The 24417-nt window shown below is 38.0% G+C and overlaps 1 protein-coding gene across 3 annotated transcripts in view; it reads right to left on the reverse strand.

Annotated features, from left to right (window-relative positions):
- The window catches only part of CA10 (carbonic anhydrase 10), a 209825-nt gene that overhangs the window by 123862 nt on the left and 61546 nt on the right, over window positions 1–24417 (reverse strand). For all 3 annotated transcript variants that reach the window (XM_040581857.1, XM_040581856.1, XM_040581858.1), the window contains one exon: window positions 3380–3522. In XM_040581857.1, coding sequence (XP_040437791.1) covers window positions 3380–3522 — 143 coding nt within the window. The remainder of the gene's footprint in view (window positions 1–3379; window positions 3523–24417) is intronic.

A 24417-nucleotide genomic window follows, 5' to 3' on the forward strand; every position in this document is an offset into this window, starting at 1 on the left:
ATTAAGTCAGTGATCATATCACCCAGGTATGCGTTATGTGCATTCCTCTAGACTGGTCTTGGATTCTGGTCCTGTGGTGAACCCCTTCTGTTCCTTCTTAAGTGAATTTCAAAAATGAAGCACAAAAAGTAGAAATGTTTTTTTTTTTAAAATAAATATTTGCGTTTTCAAATCCAAATAAAACTGACTTTCATAGCAAAATAATTCATTAAAAATTTGAAGTTACTGTTCCAAGGCTAACTGTACTAAACATTTCCTTTCACCTAGCTCTCTCTTAAGCCTTGATTCTCCTCCCAGCTCCCTTTTCAAAAGGTGTGTAATTTTGACAGTGTGCAACTAGCTGTCTCTCTTGTTCACCTGCATGTAAGCTAGCTTATTATAACTTTTATTTGAATCCACATCAAATCCCTTTTTTATTTATTCATCATTTTTCTTAGGATCAGTTGCATAAAATCCTTTTGTGTACAGCATAATCACGGTTAAGTCTTGCCTAAAAAATTCCCAGGCTGTTACATCAATTGGTTCATTGCCCTGAAAACGGAGGTGCTTTGGTCCACATGAAACACACCTCCATTTTTAACATATAAAAAACATTACCAAAAAAGTAACACAAATATACCACCTGCCAACTCAAATCCTCACTGAAGCCATAACTATCAGCAAAGATTTTTTTTTTTTAAGGCATTAAAATTGCAATCTTTTCCTCAAAGGAGAATTTTGATTCAACTCTTTTAGAAACCTCTTTAAAACAGACTATATCACAACTAGAACAAATCCTGTTCCTGCAACATGACAGGCAGCCATCGCCGTTTGACAGCAGCAGGATAATATTTGTGAGTGTGGTAAGACCAACTCATTACTGACACAGCATCTCCCACGGTATCGGTGCCTACGATATTTTATTAATAATCATACATTTGCTTCACCCTGAGTGGGTTCAAAAAAACAGCTGAATTCTCAGAATTGCTAAAGTTAAATATTCTGAAACTCCTGGCTTCGACTCACTGACATCTTACATGTGATTTTATTCCTGACTTTCGTATCACTGTATTTCGTATACTGTAATTTATAAATAATCTGAAATATGTCAGCCTTTACAGAAATAGCAGAGTCAAACCCCCTCTTTTTTGTATTATAATGAAAAACCTCAATGCATTTCTGCTTAAAAAGTAAAATGTATGTATTACCCTGAAATCTGGGCCATAGTTGGAAGCATTACTGTCCTCCAGTAACAATATCACCATTTTATCATTTCTGTGATGAAGCTTACAACGATTCTGATGTATGTGCACATGTACCACCAGAACCTCAGCAGGAAGTACAGAGCAAACTCCTAACAACTCATGCTGTTTCCAGCAGAAACCTCATTTGTCAAGACAACCGGAGAAGGTAAGTCATTTTGGAATCATCTTTTGTTAAGAGTCTGTGCTTATTCTGATACTGTAAATCACAATGCCTTTTCATCTGCATTGTTCTGCATTACAGATTGAACTAAAGAGAACTGCCTGCATGGAATAAGCAACAAAATCTTTAAAATACCCTTTTAAGCACCCTCACATAAGGGAAGCAACACAAATCCATCATGAACTAATGACTATTTCCAAGAGTGCCAACAGGTCCAAGGTGCTATATTTATAAAATAATTTTAGAACTGAAAAGTATCAACCCTTTAGTAGGATAAACTGAATTGATAACTTAGCTATCTGAGGATTTTCCTTAAGCTTCCATACTGTGAATACATTCCTTAGTGAAAGAAAAATCATAAAACTTAATCATTAGCATCAGTTTGGTATTTGCAAAGCTTTGAAATTACTATCTCTCTTTGAATTTCTTTTCAAATTTCAAATTTGAAATTTCTTTTGGTGCTGCACTCAAAAATTTGTCAGAACTCCTAATTTTTAGTAAGTATAATTATTTTAGTAAACATAAATGGAAAGAACGAGTTAGCACCTAACCTTGGCAATGCAGAAACTACTTTTAAGAACCAGGTATGTAAAATGTCCCTAACTAATCTAATGATATGAGATTATTAAAAGTGAAACGTTTGGGATCCAAATCTGCTTTCATTATTTGTATTTGTTAACTTTCTACATTTTTCCACTGTATACATGCATAACATTTTCAGTTCTGCTTCTAAGTGCTAGGTCAGCAAGCACAAATGCACATACTTGGGTGTTTTTCAAATCCATAGTCATAAATTATTTCTTGTGAATTACGTTGACTTACAATGCTTCCGCATCTGAGATGCAAAACCTCATAGGAACATTACTGAACTCAAGGTTTTTACTACAATAAAATAAAATCCTTGTCCAAATTTTAGCTCCTAACTCAGATATAGTACAGAAAAGTGAGAATATAATCACTGATTACCACCTATCAGCAGTATTTCTATATGTACACACACTTTAGAGAACAATCTCCACCTCTTTGCAAAGCACCATTTTGTCAAGATTATTTCCTGCTTCCACCTTTAATCTACATGGACTACCCTAGAAGCTGAGGTTATCTAGCTCAGAATGACTTATACCTCGTCTTATTAAGATATACTTTCAAAATCTGAGTAAACAAGATAAGTTTTCTATATACATAATTTAAAAAATATTGTTGGTCAGAAATGGTTGTTAATAAACTAGTCAGCTGTGGCAGTCACTTTCCAACAAGAAATTATGGTGATTTTAGATGAATAAGATAGTCTTTGCTAACCTCTCATTTTCATCTGATACAATATCCTTGGAGATTTACTTATGATCTACTAAAATAAATGTTGCCATTCTGTTTTCTAGTTAATATATGTGGGGACATATCCAATAACAAAAATCCTACAATGAGTGCCAATATGCTCTAGATAACACAGAAACTAGATTACTTTTTGAACACATCTGTCTGCCTCTCCCATGCTTAGATATGTATCTCACAGTTCCTTTTATTTCATAACATAAAGAAGCTCATTCATCCCTTCCTACCCCTTAATGTGATGGCACTGCAATGTTATCCTGATTTAGATGACTAAACGAAGGTCTCAGCCAATCTTAAACAAAATAGCACCTTTAAAATGCCACTCAGGATGAACACCTAATTTAATTATAAATGTGGAGTTTCCAAGTGAGATGCTAATCTTCCAGACAGCAGAGTTTCAAGTAACAGTTAATATGAAAATATAAATACAAGTTAGAAGACACCTAAAAATGTACAGTTGTTATCTTTCCAGCAGTGATGGAATTGTGTGATATGCAAAGCACTAGGTTGTTATTCAGCCTCAGAGTTTAGGGAGATAAAAATGTAAATGCTTTAGAAATATAAATTATAGCAAATGTTTGTAAGTCTAATAACATCTTCTTTTTTTTTTTTTTTTAATAGGAGAACATGATAGAACACATACCTTTCTTCCCCCTGTGTTTATGCGAAGAGGAGTTAAGAAGGGATCAAAAATCATATGGCTGGTTTCAATATTGACAGGTGACTGTCTTTTCCCAACAGAGCAAAGATTCCAAGCTGAGTTCACCAAACCCCAAAAGGAGGGAACTGCAAAATATAAAAAAGGGCAAGTTTAAGAAAAGTCTGGAAAGACTATAAAGAAATACATGTAAGGCAGATAGCCAGATAATTAAACTTGTCGTATTGTCTGCACACACAAGCCAAAACTGAAATCAGGCAAATTCAACTAGCACTTGAAATTTAAATACGGAGACCAAAACTTAATTGTTTCATGTAGTTTTGTATCAGGAAAGAAGGTTGTGGGTTTTTTCTCTTTTTAAAGTACCCAGATGCAATTATAAATAGTGCCTTTGCTGTTAGTATTATAGAATATTTACTGAGCATGAAGAATGTGACTCATTAGCCCTTACACTAATTATGCAACCATTCAATATGTTCTCAGACCAAACCCATTCCATTCTACTCAGTTTTTTTAAGTCTTCATATTTAGAACAATTCATTAAACCCCACAGAATTATTATAAAAGAAGCTCACACATTGCCATCCCAGAGAACAGGCCTGCTCTCTAGACAGTTTCTTCTAATTTGTTACATTCACCCAAACCTTTATTTAGTCAATGTTTTGATCTAAAAAATAAATCTCATTGGAAAAGCCATACTGGTGGTGAAGAAGGATAATTCCTTCCCTCTACACGCAATGGCTTGGAACGTGGAGGACCCCCTGATTTTTGACAGGCTCAGTTACTTTCTGCACCCCTAATTGGAAAAAAAATGCGGTGACTACATACTGCTCCTTATCAGATAACTGCAGGCTGATGGTCATAATGCATCCCATCTGCAATTTATAGACAAGATCAACCTGAACTTCTCTGTGGGTGCTGAAAAAATTTCTGACTAAATTAGTAAAGAGCAACTAACAAGATACGGAAAAGACGCATTTAGATTTCTTGTGCATACTTTGTCCCTGTCTAAAGTACATAAGGCAACTTTGACTTTATCAGAATTATTCTGCAGTTTTATGTAGCAGGTGGAAATTTCACAGATGCTAATAATGATGCCTTTTTTGGCTTTAATTTTTTTCTTTTTACATGTTGTTAAAAGTTTTCATAACTTTGGAGCCTCAAACCATTCTTCTAAACTACAAACTGTGTGGAGCAAATTCCACACAGCCAGACTGGGGGAAGGAACACGTGGCTGAGTTCTTGTGGCAGGAGCACAGGTGATTTGCCCAGAGGGTGGAGGTGAAAACAACTCCCCAGCTGCTTATAAAAAGCTTTTGGTTGCTGTTAGCTAGTTGTGTGCAGGATTTTGCAGTGGGAATGCTTACTTCTGTTTGTGGGTTTATTGTTTTTTTTTTGTTTGTTTGTTTGGGTTTTTTTTTTGGCTACTCTAGTGGGAGCTACACAGAGGTTTGGCAGAGTGTGAACCTCATGTTTGTAGGAGACTTAACCTGCTGGGAAGATATTCCTTGGAGGGGAAACAGACAGAAAGTATCTTTTGAGTAGGGCAGTCTTACGAAAATGGCTTGTCTTGGTAAGTGTTTTCCTATCGTGTTCTGCAGAACAGCTTAGTTCTTTTTGCCCTCAAAGTTTGAGTATGCTTAGGTGTAAAACTTTGGCTGAGTTAACATATAGTTTCATGTAACTTTTGTATAAAACTACATAAAATTAGGGCTTTTCTTAAGCTATTGCTTGTACAGCAAAACTTCTGTATGAGTGTCTACACAGAAGTGATGGAAAATGATTTGCAGTTGTTGAATATCTGATTATTCCAGTAATTCCTCAGCTATTGTCCACAGAAGTTACCTTTATTACAAAATATCTGAAAACTCAGTTTTCAGCTGAAGCTTCTTCTTTCTTTGTGCCAGCCGGTCTGTGCATGTGCAGGTGAACTCAAACAGCTCTGAAGGGATCCAAGTGGTTCAGCCATAACTGACATGTTACAGCTAGCAAAGTTTAAAGTTTCCTTGCATATAGTTTTGAAGTGAACATGCATTACTAATACCTTAATTTCACTAATGACATATCTTTCTTAGCACCTGACAGACAATCAAATCAGATCACATGCAAAGTCCAAAACTGCTCTTAGTATGTCCTGCATGAAATACTTAAGGAGGGATGATGGTGTAATGCTCTACTCTATGGCTCTGGGAAAGCAAAGACCAGGGAACAGCACCCAAAATAGCTAGAATTGCAGACGCCCCCATCAAATTATGTCATTAAGCTTTCCTTTGTGTAATAAACCCTGTGTGCAACCACTCCACAGAAGGTCAGATGGAAAGCCTCTAAAATAAGCAAAGCTTTGTGTGATCAGAAAATGAGTAGGCAGTAAGTAGCCTTAAAAATTTATTTGGCTCCTCTGTTTACCCTACCAGTCAATTCCTGCTTCCACTGGAGACTTACAAGACTACAGAAGTTCCCAGAGTCTGCTAAATGATAGCATTAATGCTCTGAAATTGAATAAAACATATGTACTGCAATCCAAAATAAAATGGAGCATTTGTGCTCTTTCCACAAGAGAAATACTACAGGATTTCACTTCAGTTTTTGTCAGAAAGGGAATTCCTATTTATGCAGAGACCTGAAATAAAAGTTTAAGTTAATTGAGATAGCCTGGTTCTCTTGATAAATCCCCCTGTGTTATTGTTCTTAAAAAATAAATTAGTGATGAAACTGTAGAGCTGTAAGTTCAAGAGGGAAAATATTAGAAGAGAAATCTGTTGCTTGAATGGCTACTAGTATTACTAAAAAAGTCTTCTGGGCAGAAATACTCTTGGTATTGGTAAAAACAACTCCTCAGCAAGCTTTTAGAAAAATAAGTAAAGAAATAGACACAGTAAGTGCAATAAAATGGCAAGCTAAACAGGTCAGTCCATTATTTTTGACTTCACATTACTTAAAGAATTTATGCTGTAACTGGGATTGTTCCAGAAAAGCTGAAGTGAAAAAGAACTGCTATGAGACAATGTTTTATAATGTTATTTCTGTTTTTGACAAGGAAACCTTGCATTCTGTGCAATACCTGTCACACCAGCCTATCGCCAAAAAGTCAGGAAGGTGGAGCTCCAGTATGGTGATGCTGAGCTGCAAAGGTTACACTTGTCACCCAAACATGTAAGTCTGATGCAATCATTTTCTTTCTAAATGCTTAGGAAGCTTCTGCTTGAGAATCTCTAATAAGTGCTTGCTGCTAGCTGTTAGGTAGGATTCGACAAAAAGAAAGTGCAGGAACTGTAAACTCACCCCAGTGATCAGAATTACTTTGCTTATGCTTCAGCTGAAGGTTGATTAAGGATGACTGACCTAAAACTGCACACCTAAGTTAACTAGTGGATCGGGTTATTATGCAATATTAATGTCTGATTACATCTAATTAAAGTAATTAGTACTGCTTAGGTGCTCAAAGTAATACAGAAGTATTCAGAACTGTAATGGAAAAAGTCCAAGGAGGCTTCATGTAGGAAACCAAAGCTTAAATTAAAAACGGAATTAACTGTTGAGTCTAAAGAAATTAGTGTATGAGTCTAGGAAAACATACGGAAATGTTCACTGTTCTATTATTCAGCTTAGCTAACAGACAAGCTTCTATTAGGGGTTAAGTCATTAACGAAATGGTATCTCCTTCACAATTATGTTGTCTTTCCATAAAAATCTAGTCATGAATGAGTGGGAACACGCTGTACCTCTGTGTGCGGACCCCTGAAGCATTTTAGATGGCAGCCTGGCTCCTGCCCGCTACAGGAGCTACTCTTACAAGCTAGTTCGCATGCAGCCCACATACTAGCTTACAATCTCATTTAACAAGGTTCTCTAGCTACTGGCTATTCTGCCAAAAGTTTCTGTATACTGATCATGTCACCTCTGCCTTCATCTCCCTAAATTTATACCACCTGAGATCTGATTTCTTGCAAATATGTTACATAGACATAAGGTGACAAGTTTTTGTCTCATCAGTGTTATGCCTTCAACATTCTCAGAAATACAATTGAATAAATTCAAAGTTTATTTCCTCTGTATGTCGGCATGCTATGGACAACAGATTTTTTTTTGCATGTGTTAGGTGGTGAGGGGGATTACTTATATTTTATACCTACACAAACACCTCTGACATCCTTATTCAGCCTGTATCTTATTGCAGCTGTTCTTTCTTTCAATTTACTGGGAAGAATTTATATTGAGGTATATGAAGGTGCTCTAGTATCAGCATGACACAATAGAATGAGGGATTCTGATGGCTTTTACCAAACCTATGCATAACAACAGTGAAATAATAGCAGCTAGAACAATAAAGCAAGGATTGAATGCTATTGTCCTAGTGATGAGTACCGAGGATTTGTGTAAAAAATACAAGCCTCCCCTCTCCAGAGAAAAGCAGTGAACACTGTCCCGTAAGATGCCCTTCTGTAGGTACAGCAAACTTGCAGATAAGCATAATGGTGCTGTCTACAGTGGGTGTTGATGGATGTGTAACAGTCTGCATCCATGTTGTGAGAGGAGGCAGTAGTTATTTTCTATAAAATTAGATAAAATTAGGCCTTTTCTTAGGCTATATATATAAATATATATATATCAAGTTATAACATCTTCATTACTTGATCTTAGGGAGAAAAATTATGCTGGACTCAAAGGTTTAGGTCATGGAAGGGTTGTGGATAGTTAAGCAGTGTCTCCTAATCACCTGTCTGGTTGTCAAGGGCTGATTTACAAAAATGGTTCTCAGGGTTCTACCCCATGCTCTGTTTCTGCATCTTGCTCTTAGCAAAGTCATAAAAAGTTTGTTGCTAGAATTTCTCCAAGGCATTTTCTGAATCCTTGTGAGTCCCTGTGATGCAGTGACCGAAACAGTTTGGTCTATTTGAGAACAGCTGCATTACATGGGGTGGGGTGGCTCTGTGCTTCCCAGCACATCTGGCTCTGCGTGCAGAGCGCTCCTGCGGCTGGTCCTGTAGCAAAGCTGCCCTGGGCTGTGCCTGGCTGCTACGTTCAGGGCTGTGCTCTCCATTCCAAAATGACTGAGAAAGACCAGAAGGCAGTGCCCCACCTGGTGAAGGGTAACCCCCTTAGTGATCAACTTGCCAGTCTAGGGACTTCTTAAAGATACTTGCATTCACTTGGAAATGTGCCTGTAATTGCAGAGTGGCTCTGCAAGGCTTCTACACCAAAATAATTTTTTTCTAAGCCATAAAACATGACAATTTATTTAAAATAAAATCCTGTCCCTCTCCCTGCTTTTCTCTTTATTTAAGGCTCCAATTGCTGCTTTTTGCAATGATGAATCACTGCAGGAGACATTCTTAGGTGGTTTTCACGTTTTCAAAGAATCCTAAGTTTCCTCCTCTCCCTGTTCTATCCTCCTGCTCATACATTTGCAATACCTTCCTAGGTTCTCTCATCCTCAACTCACAGCTTACTTCTGTTAAGCTAACTTTTATTAAGTGTTTAACCTTAGCAACACACATGATTTATTACTGCTTTGGGAACAAAAGCAAAAGGCAGGCAGGTTTCATGCGTGGTAGGCAAATGATTTCTGTCACTGGGAAGTTTGGTAATATCCAGGAAATATCCCCGTATTTCTTCAGTATGGCTTCCAAGTTCAGGGAAAATCACAGCAGAATTTCTGTTATGCTCCTTGTGTTGTCTCATGTAAGTAGATGAGATAGTATAGCAGCAAATCAGAGTAAGGTATTTGGGAGAAAAGCATGTTATAAAAGCTGTCATCCTCAGAACTAGGTACAAATGGAGACTGAGACTGTCTTCCTGTCTATCTTGTGTCTTGCTGATCTGATGATCATGCTTCTTACACTGGGCACTTGGAGTAAGTAGGACATTAAAATAGTGTTAGCTATACAAACCTTTTGCTCAGGTAACAACCTCTGTTTTAGGTCTGAGCAATGCAGGGACTCTGGTTTAGGAGTAACTATGGAAGCAACGCTTTGTATAATGGGTATCACGCTACACTGAGTTAAGCATCTTTTATATGAAAACCATTCACAGTTGATTTTTGTTCAACTCCTGAATGATGAAATGGACACTGGAACTGCCAGATTATAAACAAAGTTTATAATACTTAGTGTTTAAGGTGTTACATGTTTATTCTGAGCCTTTGCTTAAATAGCAAAGAAGCCAGCAAGCTTCAACAGAAAAATAAAGGGGGCGGCTATAAGTAAGAGAGCATCCCTCAAAAAATGCTGTCCAAATAAGAAAACTGAAAAAGATTATAAACTCTGACAAGTAAAATATAAAATTAAAATAAGTCAAGCCAAAAGAAGATGCTGAAGACCAATTTTCTGAAGGCATAAAAGCCACTAATAACTTCTTTCAAGTGTATGAGAGGCAAGGATCCTGCCTGAGTCTGTAGGGCCAGCTGATGATCAAGTTGTAAAAGGAGCACATGAAAGATTATGTAGCAGCAAGTTCTTTTCCTTATTGCTTACAAAGGTGCCTAGGGATGTTCCCACACAGGAGCTTCTTTATGGGGAATGAATCTGAGAAACTGTCTCAAAAGCAAGCATCAGAAAAATTACTTTCAGTATAAATTGATAAAATGAAAAAATTCATTGGTGTCAGTCAGAACTCTAGGATGAATACACAGTGACTTGAATTGCCAGAATCCTTACTTAAAATCGGCATCAGTCTCGGAGATAAAACAGTATCAAATCTGATCCAGTTTTTATGGTGCTTATTTTAATAGGTGCTTATTTTTCCCAAGGTATCTGCTGCTGGTCACTGTCAGTAACAGGGGATGGAGTCTAGCCAAGACAGTAAAGTTATTTGTGTTGCACTGCTCTAAGACTGCAACTACCTCTCTGAAGTTCGCTCAACTTTCAAAAGCACAGATTTTCTTAATTTAAGTTAGAGTTCATGAGTTCAAATAAAAGGAGTCAATTTATTTATGCAGCAGATTGTTGTTTATATATTTAAGCTTTAACATCAGCCCTGGCAACAGCATAAAATACAGAGTGTATTTGTGCAGCAATTATTCTTGCCCTGTGTAATTACTGGTCCCTCAGATAAAATCTCAAGCTACTTTATTGAAGCTGGGAATTGAAACCACAGAGAGAATCAGCTATCTATGTACATCAATAAAGCAGTCCATTAATTATTTCCACCTACTCGAAGAAAATTACCATACTAATGCCTCTGGATAACCACATGACCTGCTCTGCTTCTACATAAAAGCCAAACGTAAAGTCATAAAGGCTTTGAGAGATAAATCAGGGACACCAAAGAAATGACAGAGTATAGAATGGCATTCATGTAAGTAATTGGTCACAGAAATCTCCAGACTGCAGTAACATTAGACAGTATCACAATGGTTTCAAATTTGCGAACTGAGAGTATTCTGTTTTCTTTTTAAGAACCTGAAAGTTGATAGCTGAAATATATCCTCAAGAGTAAGACAGTATTACCATTATTCAAAAGATGGTAAAAAATATTAAAATTTTTCATCAATAAATCTTGAAACATATCCAAAAAATGAAAATTTTGAAGCACTCGAACAGCATATTACATACTGCTAATTTCATGCCGGTCTGTTCAAATGTCATCTTACCTCTACATGAAGGAGTCTCAATGACAGGAGAAGTTCAACAACTGCACTGGCTAAATGAGAGAGAATAGAAAACTGGAAGGGGGAAATGAGGATCTAAGATTCTGGGAAGATACTTGCTTTTAAAAGGTGTTAATTTTCTGCTATGCCTTTAATAGAGACATTCTGCAATAGCCTCTTCAAGTTGCCTTTTAAATTATAGCTGCTTATTTCTGCCTAATTAAATGTTTTCTTCAATTAAGAGTATTACCTGCAAAAAAGTATTTAGTAATCACCATTAGTGACTTCTAACCTTGCAAAGCTTTTACTTATTTCCATCTGCATGTTTGGGATACCAGTGTAGAAAACACTACCGCTTCTTTCATTACATTGATTAAACCAGACTAATCCACTTTTATAAATTATGTGAATCTTATGGTAAAGGGCAGTTACAACACTATGGGACCAGATTTTTTTTCTCTGCCACACTACGGTGAGTCAACACATATGTTAAAACTATCCAATCAAATACTACTTTGAGGTTTCCCAAAAATACACACCAGCTGCTTAAAAGGTACTTAAAGATGCTTTTTGTATTCTCTTCTTTTTGCATTATTTATATGGTGGGAGTAGTAAGTGGTGTATCTATAGGCAGAGGTATATCCAGGACCAAAACTAAGCAACCTCAGTAACAAACTTCTAGGGCCACTGTTACTACTATTCTGAAAATACAACGTACTTCTCTTTCTCTCCAATCAAAAGGATGTACAGTCTTGGGGAAAACTGTGTAATGTTAGTGAAGTTCCCACTGCTGAAAGGTTTAGTATAACTACGTCAAGAAATAGAAATGCAAACGGATTCAAGGACAGTTTGGTTTAAAGATTAAAAAGAAACAAGGATGCTTAGCGGAGTTGGCACAAGTTGCTCATTAGAATGTCAGTCTTGGGTAAAGGGAATCCTTGGTAAAAGAGCAAAAAATGAAAGAGGGGAGGAAGGCAACACCCTTTCCCTCTGTTCTCAACACAAGGCACTGAGCATGCATGTGGACTGGATCGGTGCCAGTGTTTGCTGTTCAGTGAAGCATTGGGCTCCCTTATTATGTCTGACGGTGCCTGGGATGCTTGTATGACTAACCAGCTGCATCAATTACTTGCCACTCAGCTGGCAGTTTCTAATCAAGTCTGGTCAGTCCTTCAGTCATCAATCACTGCCAGGGTTCAGCAGATTCTCCTTGAAGCAGGCACAGAACAAGGTGGCAATCGCAGCTGAGCAAGTTTGCTTGACACTCATTGTAATTTGGGGGGTGGAAAAAAGGGAGAACTTCCCTGGATTTAAATGTAGGCTGAAAGGGAAAAAGATTAAATGCAAAAAAGCTGCAATGGTCTTTCTGCCCTTTAAATAGAGCTTCACACTGAAATGCAGGAAACCCAGGTTTTGAGCTATGGTATGATCTCTAAAAGTAACCCTTCCTCTTCATGTTTCTTAATCTTTCCTTTTTCTGTTTGTGCTGTGGTTCACGCTGTAAAACTGGGGACTTTGGCTGTTACTATTTAAATGAGGGACTGTTCTGAGGCGGGATGAGTGAGATCTACGGTTTTAAAGAAGATCCAGAAGAAAAGCGAAGAAAGCTTCACACAGATGAAATTGGAACAGAGGAGAAAGTTGTTCAGAGAAAAGTAATTTGGAATGTATTGGTTTAGGGAAAGGGGAAAGACTGCTTATCTAGAAGATAACTTGACCTCTGTTCTCTAGATTCAGCTTTATTTTAATGTCATCCTTTTGCTGAGAAACACACATGAAAGAAGGAATATTAAAAAATTACAGAAGACAGCATATTTTTTCTACCAAAAGAGCTCTTTCTGGATATTCCAGTGCCTCACAGCATACTGTTACTAAAACAAACATAACCCTCAGGCAGTAAGTTGGAATCTAACTATTTCTTGCCAAATTTGGTGTCTCTGTCTGTTAGCACTTCCTTCATTAGGTGGAATATAATGAACATCAGTCTGAAGGTACAGGGCACTAAGGGATTCAGTTTGGAGAAGGCAGGCACTGAGGCATAAGGGTTATGTGTAAGGAGCATCCAGTAAGGGTTAACCAGTCCCACTCTCCAAAACATTTGTCTGCTGTGACAGGTGCCTCTTGAGAATTACTTGAAGCTACGTACTGCTTTGGCTTCCCACAAGACTCTTACAGCTAATGACAGCAAGTAATGCAGAAATGTCCTGGCCCTGCTGACTTGCAAAGACAAGTGAGGAGCAAGCGCGGAGTTCACTACTGAGTGCTGCAGTTCATATCTGCAGTGACAGTTCAAGACAGAAACACTTCTGTTCTGTGCTCTGGTATTTTCTAGAGTAATCAGATTTCTCTGACCCCATTCCACAGGGCTCTGGCCTTGCCCAGGGATGCTGCTTCCACAGAAAGATAAGCAAACCCCTGTAAGTTTGATTGTTCTTGGAAAGGCTAGAAGTCCTTAGGACAGCTGACTAGATGCACTTACAGGCTAGAAGAAAAGCTGTCTGGGCAATACTGATCTCTCAGAAGTCAAACATGGTGCTGCCAAACCACAACTCTGAACTGATGCGTTACTACAAAACATTTTGGAATGGAAAGAAATGATGGCCTCTCCTCAGCTGCTACGTCAAACTATTCAGCTAATTGCTGTCCAGTGACTGATCTTTCATGGAGTGATCTACTGCTTTTTCTAACAGCAGTTACACTCTGAATATCTGGTATTTCTGTTGAGGAAGACCCTAACTGCTTCTGCGATAACATGATGTACACATGGCATGTGGCACAGACTCTGCAGATAGGCTGCAGCTGGGCACAGAAGCTAGCTTCTTCACTATGTAGGAAAACCTGCATGTTTAGGGAGAATCTAGCTTTCTTGTACAGCATGATTGATTTGAAATACTCCTGGGATGTTTCTGCTACCCTGTGTGTGCAACAGGCAGAAGCAGAAAAGGCTTAGCAGGCCCTCTGGCTCAGGATGAACTTGGTTGCCTGAAAGTCCCAATAACGAAGGATCTTCTAGTGGAGTCTCACTTGCTGTCTTTTCCCTTTCTCCTAAATAAGTGTTCATCTCACTGGCCTCTACAATGTTTGACAAACTCTTTACATAGTAATTGCTGCCTGAGATGTAAGGGGATAGCTGAGTGTGAGGGTATTCTTTTAGTTCATGCCACATTATCCGATTTCTGTATTCTGTGTGCACACTGCATAGGAAATACAACAGATTTCTACCCAACAAATTCCTGCATCATCAACCAGCTGAATGTCAGGTGGTAACTAGTATAATCAGTGTAAGGCTGATCATTATTGGCCTAATTTTCAGAAATGCTGAATGCATTCTCTGAATTCTCTGGAGTTGGGTGAAAATAAGAGAAGAAAGGATTCACTTTTTCTTGAAAAACTGGGCCACTTAAAATAACCTGAAAATTGTATCAGTGTGGTGTCTAGTCCAGAAAAATCATGTACAAACAACATAGATACTGAATAGCTTGTTAAAGAGGAAAGAAACTGCACTGGTGCAAGACTATCTGTAAATCTCCAGCAAACTAGAGAAGAAACAAAATTATTCCTCTTCAAGTAGCTAAAATGTAACAAATAGCAGGAGAGCCATCTCCTGTTATACACATCATCCCTTTCCAACCTGCTTCTGCTTGTTAAAGCTTCTCAAGTGGCTTTGTCCATGATCCTACGAGCTTTTGTAGCAAATGCAAGGCAAACTACATGCTTCCTGAAGTTTTTGCATACCTATTACTCCAAGTTTTATGTTTTAATATCCTTTATGAAACTGCCATTATTAGGAACTCCTCTACCACTGGCTTAATTGCCATGTGTTGCTCAAATATGCTGCAATTTTTTTAATGGCAAGGTCTTCTTTCAAACCTCTTAGTCCATTAATGCTTTCAGTTTTGAATGCTGCTGTGAATCTGAACTTCCAATCAACCTTGCTGGTCTGGCTGAGGCTGCTTTTGGACAGCGATACAGCACATGAAACTGTTGAGTTCTGCTGTCAGTAAGGAAACATTTTGCAAATCTGTTGGTTTTCAGAAGGTTGTGAAGGTCCTTAAATACTCACCTAAACGTGTATTTAATGGTACCAATAAGTGTTTTCTCATTTGCTGAGGTTTCTGTATTTGCAGTCAAATACAGATAAATGCTCTGCAGCACTCCCAACAGGCAGGCTGGTTGGGAAGGTTCTCAAGCTGGTTTTTATGTAAACAAACAAAAACCAAACCCTTCCAATTCCCCCAAAAAACAGAAGAGAGGGAATAAAGGAAGCAAATTCTTGGGCATTGCCTGGGAATGGAGAAAGGGAGGAGACTGGATGCTGGGCTGGGGAATACATATGGAGAGGACTCTACGAAGCAGGGCAGAGAGGGGCAGCAGGGAGCGTGGAGGCAGCGTGGGGCAGAGGCAGGGTGCACACTGACGGATCCACTGCCCTTCTACATACTTTATGAAATAAGAAGATAGCCTGCAAAGTTCAGCAGCTACAGATTCAGCCTGTAGGGGCTGAAATTTATGTTGAACTTAACACAGAATACAGATTGTGAGCTCTACTCCTTTCCTTTCACTGTCTAAATTTTAAATCTACTCTCTGCAAAAAATAGCTAAACCTGTATGTTTCTTATTTAGTTACATTACAGCTACTAGGTCTTTGGAGCCAAGAAATCAAAGTATGGGAGACCAGGACATGCATGAGTTTTCTTAATGCTTGAATTTATTTAAGAAAAGGCCTTGTTAAGTGCCACAATGTATTAGTAGAGTGGCAAGTTAAACCCTGTCAAGGTATTGTCATAATTATTCCATCTCAAATTAGCCAGCAGAGGGCCGATCATTTATTCTTAAAGGGTTGGCATGCTGTGCCGGGGATCTGAAACGGGCAGTACCTGATCAGTGCCTCCCCTGAGCTCAGTGTCTTCGATCTCCTTGTAAGTGGCTCTTTGGATGGATGGGGAGAACAGGCCTGGGATTACACAAACAAGGAGCCGGTGAGGGATGAGGATGGAGGCTGTGCTGTCAGGAGACCAGTAGCTACAGAACTGAGCATCAGGTCAGAAAGCAGACCCACAGGACAGGCTGTTCAGTGATTACTTGAAAACAGCTCAAGGAGACTGTTAGCATAAGCCAAAGTGCCAGAGCAGTATGGATACTCTGAAAAGGGCAGGGAAAGGAACTGTCTTCTCTCGGTGTTGTAGGGTGACACTGTCATACTCTTGTGTGACTGATATACTGCTGTTGCTGTTCCTAATCTGATCATGCCTGATCTCACTGTTAACACATACATGTAAAGACACAGAGAGAACCCCCTCCAAACTGCTCTGGAAGCTTCTGACTGCAGGCAAACACTCAATTCAGTCTAACAATTGAATTGTAGGATCAAATTTGCTCTGAATGCATCAACAAGGATAGGCCCAAGTAATGGGCAAGGAGCGGATGCTCCCTCTTGATGCAAGATAGGGTTTGGAGATGTGCTGCTTTGCTGTCATCAGTGCATGGAAATGGAAGAGCAGTGCCTTGATGTAGAAAGCCAACAGCAGTAACTGAGTTCTGAATGTCAGGTGTGTGCTCATGGTTAGATCAAATAGCCACTGCAAGGAGAACCCTCTATTCTTTCCAGCTAGCAACCACAAGCAATGACTGAAAAGCAGTTTAGCATAGCAGTAATCTTTCCAGAACCCTTTCTTAGCTGTTTTCTTATGGTATGGCTGTGTATGCATCTCCCATGCTCATGTCAATCACAGGGCACTACAAAAAATGCTGCTCATCTGACCAGTGCTGACAGGTGGAGTAAGTCTGTAAGGCAATAACCATGTGACGTTTTCTTTCTGTGGCTCATAATGACTTAATTCAGCTTGTGAAAAATGTCAGCAGCAAACACACTATGGGAGAAATACAGCAGTGCATGAGTGCCATCCAATCTGCAAAGTTACTGTTACACCTTGAAGAGCATCATAGCAACACCCAATACATTTAGAAAAGCAGTGCAGGGACTACTCAGAGGTGCAGTGCACAGAATGCAGAACTGTAAAACCTTGCACAGGCACAAAGACCATCATCTACTTCCCAGCGTATCATGGGGAGAACAGAGGGCCCATAGTTCTAGAACACCCCTGACAGCCTGTTTCTCTCTGCCAGAGATCGTAACAGCTCAGAAGGAATGAGCATCAATTGCTTCCAAGGGAGTTGTGTAAAAGATAATGTATGTTGCCTTTTTGGCAGCAAAGATTCACTGGAAGATAGTGCCTTGGAGGCTTTATTACTTGTGACCTTCACACAGAACCGAATAAGTCTTATTTTCTGAATAATTTCAGCCTGTGGGTACAGCATTTGATGGTCTTTCTAGCAGCAGCAGAATAAAATCACACCTTGCTTGAGAAAAAGAGGCTTAGGAAGAAAAGTGTTAAATGGTTACATCCAGACAGAGTAGAAAATTTACGGCCATGCACATGGAAAAGGCTGCAAAGATGACTAAAAGGTACCTTCTTATGGATCCAAGCTCTAAATCAACTCTCAAATTTATTACGAATATGATTATCAAATACACCAGGCAATCCAAAAAAACATTGCCTAGAGGCAAAATCTGTAGTCTCACAATCACTGAAAATAGTAGTTTAAGTTGACCTCTGCGTCACAGGCTTCCTCGTATTTTCAGAAATCAAAATACTACGAGAGCAATCCTGGAAACAGGATTAATTTAGCTAGTTAATCGTAATTCCTTAGGCTTTGGAACTACCAGCTCTTAACCTTTCCTAGCTAATTGTTTTATAAAGAAAAAAATCTTCTCACTTAAGTTTCCACTTGATTTTTCAGTTTTATTTTAATTAGTTGAATGAACATACTAAAGTAAGTACTCTTTCTGACCTAACATAGCAACTGTACCTGTCAAAAGGTCATTTAGAACTGTACCAGGCTGGTTTCATACATTGGTCAGTATCTTCCATCGGTGCACCAGTCTGTCTTTAACACCATCAAAAAAATAAAGTACTCCTTGCTAAACACAAATTGTATTAGCTGATCTGAATAAGTTTAGTGTTAGTTGACATGATCTCAGTTTGCACTCTCAGTGAAAAAGTGAACACAAACTGTGTTATTCATGACCATCATGCTTATTTTCCTATAATGGCCTCATGTGTTTTAGGTATATGGCAATGTGCTTTAGTATTACTTACCCACTTCTAGTAGTAGTAGTAGTACCCAGAAGGCTTAGTAAGTACAGATTAGCTATCTTTAGTGTTCTTGCTTCTGTTTAAACTTCCTTTAATGCAAAGCTACCGAAGTTAGTCAGTAATCATAAGCCAAATTACAACTGCCCTGTACAAATACCCACTCGCTACGGATGAAGTTTACTCTCAAGTTTTTCCAGTATGACCTGACCAAATAAAGAAAAGTAACACCAGACTTAAAACTTAAAAACTATATTTTTTCCTGGTTTACATCACCAGGTTTCTGCACTGTCTTAGGGAGACAGGAAATGGAGTGATTTCTTGAGCCTTGATGGGACAAATAAGAGTTGTTGCTTCCTTTTTTTTTTTCTTTTAAGAAAAGCTTTCTGTCTTGAACTCACAGCAATACATGTAATGTTTTTTTCTATCTGAGCTTTAATAAAGGTATTTCAAGAATAAACAAAAAATCATTCTACCGGTCTTTTAAAACAGCTGTAGAAATTTTGCTGAACTGTAGTGGTACATGTTAAAATAAAAATTCTTTTAGCAGGACAGCCACAGTGGTTTACCAACTATAAGCTATATGCAGTGACTAAACTTACTCCAGTCTGCGTGCCTTTCTTCTTTAACAGAAAAGACTGAATATATTGAAGGAAAATGGAAAGTGCTTATTTCAGAAATATTTTCTAGAGTAGATAGTTGAACATGAATCAAAAGACGTTAGCAAAACAACAAAAAAAATTCTCATGGCTAGTGTTAGCAACACTGTCCTAAAGTCTTAACTGTACTACCCAGAATTACCTTGCTTATTTAGTAGTGGTGCAAGAGAAACAGGGCAGAGTCTGAGTCTCCCAGTTAGGCAATTGTCACTGGAAGCTTCACCTCCATCAATAGTGATGCTTTTTCTTTGTTCTGCACTATTAGCTGTTGTCAGCTAGGGTAACGGATATATCTATTATGCTGCCAAAGGAAACCAGCAGAGCAATATAATGACAATTCCTGGACCACTTACAACCAGCCTACTACCTAATGTACAAGAGAAGTATTAATTTATTTTCTGTACCATTAACTGTGGCCAATTTAATAAGAAAATGGTCTCTATACATCATTTCTTGGGACCTGGCCCAGTGATTTGCTACTCAGTTTTAGGATGTGAAGTAATACGTTATGCTATTTTTGCATATGAGGTATTTCAGAACCATAACAATGCCTGGTGTTCTTTTTATTCCACCAATTTGCTATGATTGTGATTTTTAGCAGTAATCACTCTTTTGAAACCTCAGTGTGATGTTTTCAGTGGCAACACATCCTAAGTTTGAAAATCTTAACAGCTTCAAAAGGAAACAATTTGAGCACTGAATATTCCCTAACAAGGAAGTAGCAGCTAACAACAGTAAATTATCTGGTCTTGCAGAAAACAGTTTGAATCTTAGTGATTCAAAATGGATGCCTTTTAAATTTTTTGGGGTGTGAAAATATCCAGGTTTAGATTATTTGAGGTTCCCTCCTGTTTGTGTGTGTGTGTACTTTAACCTTTCGTTTCCTCAGAGAAGTCATAGTTATCAAGTTATTTTCTTTTCTGGCTGAAACATTTTTATTCAAGTACAATTCATGCTTACAGTTAAGTGCTTCCATGAATTACAGATACATTCTGAATGCACATCACTTGCCAAAAGATACTAGATAATCCATGTCTGTCTTCAGATTTATGATGGATGTCTTTTACAATCCCTGAAATTTCCCCTTAACTTCTATTTGTTGGCATGTTTCATGTATGTCCTGTTTTTGCTATGTAGCATCTAAAATCGAAATGGACACATCCTTTTAGGAATAGGGGATATTTACACGTGGCTGAGGAAGACTCTATTTTTGTTCATACAGTTGTGTGCCTATTTTCAGTTTCTTTTCCTTCAAAAAAATACACCAATCAAAAATATACAATTTGCAGGACAAAAAAACTCCATAAACTGTAACCTCTGGGGAATTTCTTCTCTGATACCATCTGAAGGTTCTTGCTGCCATCATTGGTGGAAGGATTTTTGTGATAAATTTTAAATCAAAAGTTCTTACGAAATGTTGTCTGGATGAAGTAGTTCAGATGGACTACCTAATGTACAAATCCACAGCAGTCATCACGGACCTGCCTGGCTATCTCCAAACATGCCAATGATTATGGGGTTTCAGTGCTATAAATTTCTTGGAAAAAGTAGGAAGCACAGCTTTTCAGCCTGGTGAGGTTTCTTTAAGATCATTTCCCCTCAGGTAACACTTCTTGTAACTCCTTAGAAGTCTGAAAACACTCTCTAATTTGTTAAGCAGATGAACCTCATTTTCTGCAGTCAAAACAAACATATTGCTTCTAAGGCAACTGCTACTCTCCATAGGCTGAAGATGCACTAAGCTCACATTTAAAACAGGTGTCAACAGTATTAAAAACCCAACACATTCTGATGGACTCAATCTTCCTCCTGGGAACTATTCATTATGTGTTTGTTGGAGGTGGCTCTTTAACACATGCATTACCTATCTACTGCTTCTAACTACTCATGATTTGCACTTCCTGGTAAAATCATGTTGGTCCCCCTATAATGGAGTAGAAGGTGCTTTTCCTCAAATCTGCTCCTAGAAATTTTATTTGCACTCTCACAAAACCAGCTGGACATTAAATCCCAGACCCTGGGAAAATTCACTTGGGTATTGCAAAGCAAATGGACACTCAACGAATGAGAAAATCACCTAATGAGGACACCCAAACCTAGGAGAAAATAATTTCTGTTTCAGAGATCTGATAAGAACTTCTACTAGATTTGTGTCACAATGTGCTTTTAAGTAACATACAAGATTTAGGATGATTCCTGCAACTTGCTAGCCTGTATATAAAAAAAATCCAACTTAACTTGAGATACGCAGGATACTCATTTTTTAAGCTGAATATTCTTTTTGTAGTACTTTAAGATTCATAAAAATTTGATTGTAACAAACGGCCTGTTAGGCAAGATTTGGTGTGTTACCTGGAGGATAGATGAATACAGATACCTTGTCTAATTCTGTCTGCTCTCATACTTACATACTCACCTCTTTCCTAACTCGGCTGTGCTATCTAAATACCCTTAAAAAGATATTTGAATGTTATTCTTTACAGTTAAGCAGTATCTGACAGGATGCTCTGAGGTTAACATTTAGTAACACTCTCACAGGGAAAATTCTCAAGAATGAAGCATAGAAACTCATAAATACATTTAGCTTCTCAATCTGCATGCACATCCCTGTATTTTGTCTTGAATTAATTTTAATTAAATTGAAATGCCAGAGTTACTCAAAAGTTTTTAAATTCTTTTTTTTTCCTAGTTCTTGTTATCCCTTTTACATTACCAGCTCTAAATTTTAAAGAAATCCTAATAAATTGTGCATTAGAAAACAAATTCCACAGATCCTGCACTTGGCAATGACTGTTCAGGACACTGTACAGGAGCAGGTGGAATTGGGCACAATGAAGAGATTTAAAATTAAGTAAGCTTTTCAGCCTGAACCAGGTGATGCCAACATTTTGGGCTTAGGCTTAATATAAAACAAGACATAAAATTAAGGCAGCTTCCTTGAAATATTGCTGTAAGATAAAAGCACCCTAGAGCCAAATACCTACCACAGCTTTTAAGAAAGCTAATTATACGAACCTTCACAAGCATGTTTTGAATTACCAATTTTACAGTTTGCCAGGACTTTTCCAGAAGGAAAAGAAATTGTGATTTCAAATTCCTCTGCTTTGAATCTCTGAATCTGGGTGTATCTGAATTTGGGAAATGTTGACAGAATGTGTCGTTTTCACCTGCCCATTGTTCAGTGTATAAATAATGCTAGTTAAAAACCACCAATGCTGGCTTGCACCTTGTCCTTTAACACTTCCATGCAAACTATCAGTTCTTCACATTAAAGATATATTTACTTTTTTCAAAAGACATTCAAGCCGACTCCTAATTCTACAGCCCTTGACTTCATAGCCAGAATAAACTTTTAAACAGTAATTGAGTCATCTTTTGATGAACTGAAAGGGAGAGAAAAGTATGATGTTGCCAACAGCATGCTGTTTGCTCAGCAGTAAAGTTTATGGAGTACTGCTTTATTCAGACAAATTATTAGGTTCAGAACAGGTGGTAGGTGGATGACACACAGTCATGATGTCCAGAAAATCCATATCCATTATCTAGCAGAATCTTCTAGCCTCAAGATCTGTGAATTTACAGCTGACTTCGGAGCTATGGCCGACAGTGACATTCAGCATGGAGTCTATGTCAACTCCCCGTGTGCGGGGCATAAAACTCACAAGTAGAAAAGATTGGCAGAAGGATCTATTCCTCTTTTTATAACTTAAAACTTCTGACACACCGGGGTGTTGACAATGTTACTGTTAGTACAGATGGGGAAATGAGATAGTTTTCTACATGTCCCCTCACTACAAACACCCTATTTTCTTTTGTTACAGTGAATTGCGTGAGCTACTTACTCTTACCTTTTCACACTAAGTGTACCAAGACCATTCGTAAGCCAAGAATGAAGTATTTGCTGCCAGCTTTTTACATCGTTGACAAATATAGCCACTGCTGAAAACCATCCTGGTGCAGTCCATTCATAACTGAGTCTTTTTGTTTCCATTTTGAAATACTACTTGTACTACCGCTTCTCACATCATGTATTGTCTGCTAATTTTTCTGACCCATCTTTTATTTTGAATGTCACCAACAGTGTATGAAACTTTAGAATTTGAATTAGAAACTGGTTCTTTCTCTGTTGATTTTAGTGCTTAAAATGGCTGAAAGCTTGCATGCCTCTTTGTTACTCTAAAACAAAGTACAGACATTGTATTTTTTCCTTCAGATCTTTATTTTTTATATTTCAAATAGAAGACAAAAGGATGAAGAATGATTTAAACTTTTATCAGCAGATTCAAACTATTTTTTTTAATGTGGACATAGCTCATTTTATGCTCCAAGAGATTAACTTTGTACACCTACAAAGCATTTGCACAGTGCTGAACCCCTGAAAATCTGCCAACCTCATAGAGGTTCTGATAATGACAGCAAGTATTTCCTGATGCAGTATCAACTCAGCGTTCCATTTTCTGCTGTTAAAATGCCTATCAAAAACATGGTAAAGGAGAAATACTAACTGTAAGAAAAAGTTTCCAAACTGGTGAGGCAGTGACTTTATAAAAAAGATAAAAAAGTTAGGTTTTGGTTCTTCACTATTTTAAGTTTTTTAAATGTATCCAACTTAGCCTTAAATTCTAATATATTTTTTGCAGAACTGTCTAAATCCTCAAATGGCACTACTTGGCGAACATATTGCAGAAATATTGTTCCTCCTTACACAGTACTTAATAGACTGTTCTGAGAAATTCTGGTTGCTGTCTCTTGTTTTTACGTATTGTGCTGCACTTTATAATCCTCACTTGTCCTCAAGAGACTTGATGCCAGATTCAGTACTAGCGCTCCCAACAGAATGACACCACTTCAAATTCAGCCTCTGCTGGTTTCGCTTCATGAATCGAGAAACTGAATGGTTAAGACATCTTTTATTTCCTTGGATTTCACATACTCCATATGACAGGAATCATTTCCAAAAGGCAAAGTAAAGGGTAGAAACTATTCAGGTAGAATCCAGTCAAGTGTGACTTCCTCATGCCTTTCTGTCCCCCAATACATATTTCAGAATGTTCTACAGTTCTAAATTCCTTTTAAACAAAATTTCCCTCAAACTCATGTTGTGGGCTCCTGAAACTATCAGGCCTTGCTGTATATAAAAACTGTATTCCTCTGACATCTTCATTTCTTTTTTTTCTGTTAAGGTTAAAAAGAAATACATAAAAAAGCATCCTCTTTATGTTTTCTCTATCATGTCATTTATCTTATTCTGATTCTTCTGACAGCTTGTAGTGCTTCTAGAGCTTATGTTTCAAAGAACTTTTCAGCAGTTCAATCTCCTTTTGGGTGCCACAGTCTGGCCTCAATTCACCCAGCTGAAACATGGCCAAGTGTTTTGAGGAGCAGCAGAGATTTATTTCGGAAGAGTTAAAGGCGGAATAAGCAGCGTCAGGCTGCCTTCCCCTTCAGCAGTTCTGTGATGTTGGGCTTAGCTCTTCTGAAGTTTTTTAGATGAGGTTGGCCACAGGTTGCACTGAATGCGATATAATACCAAAGCATCGTTTTCTCAGCTTCTGCTGAGGCAGCCTCATCAGCTTCTGAGAATCAAATCCCTCAAAGGCAGAGAGAAAAGTATTTTGGAAA

This window comes from Falco naumanni, chromosome 1 (genome assembly GCF_017639655.2).
Source record: "Falco naumanni isolate bFalNau1 chromosome 1, bFalNau1.pat, whole genome shotgun sequence".
Lineage (NCBI taxonomy): Eukaryota > Metazoa > Chordata > Aves > Falconiformes > Falconidae > Falco > Falco naumanni.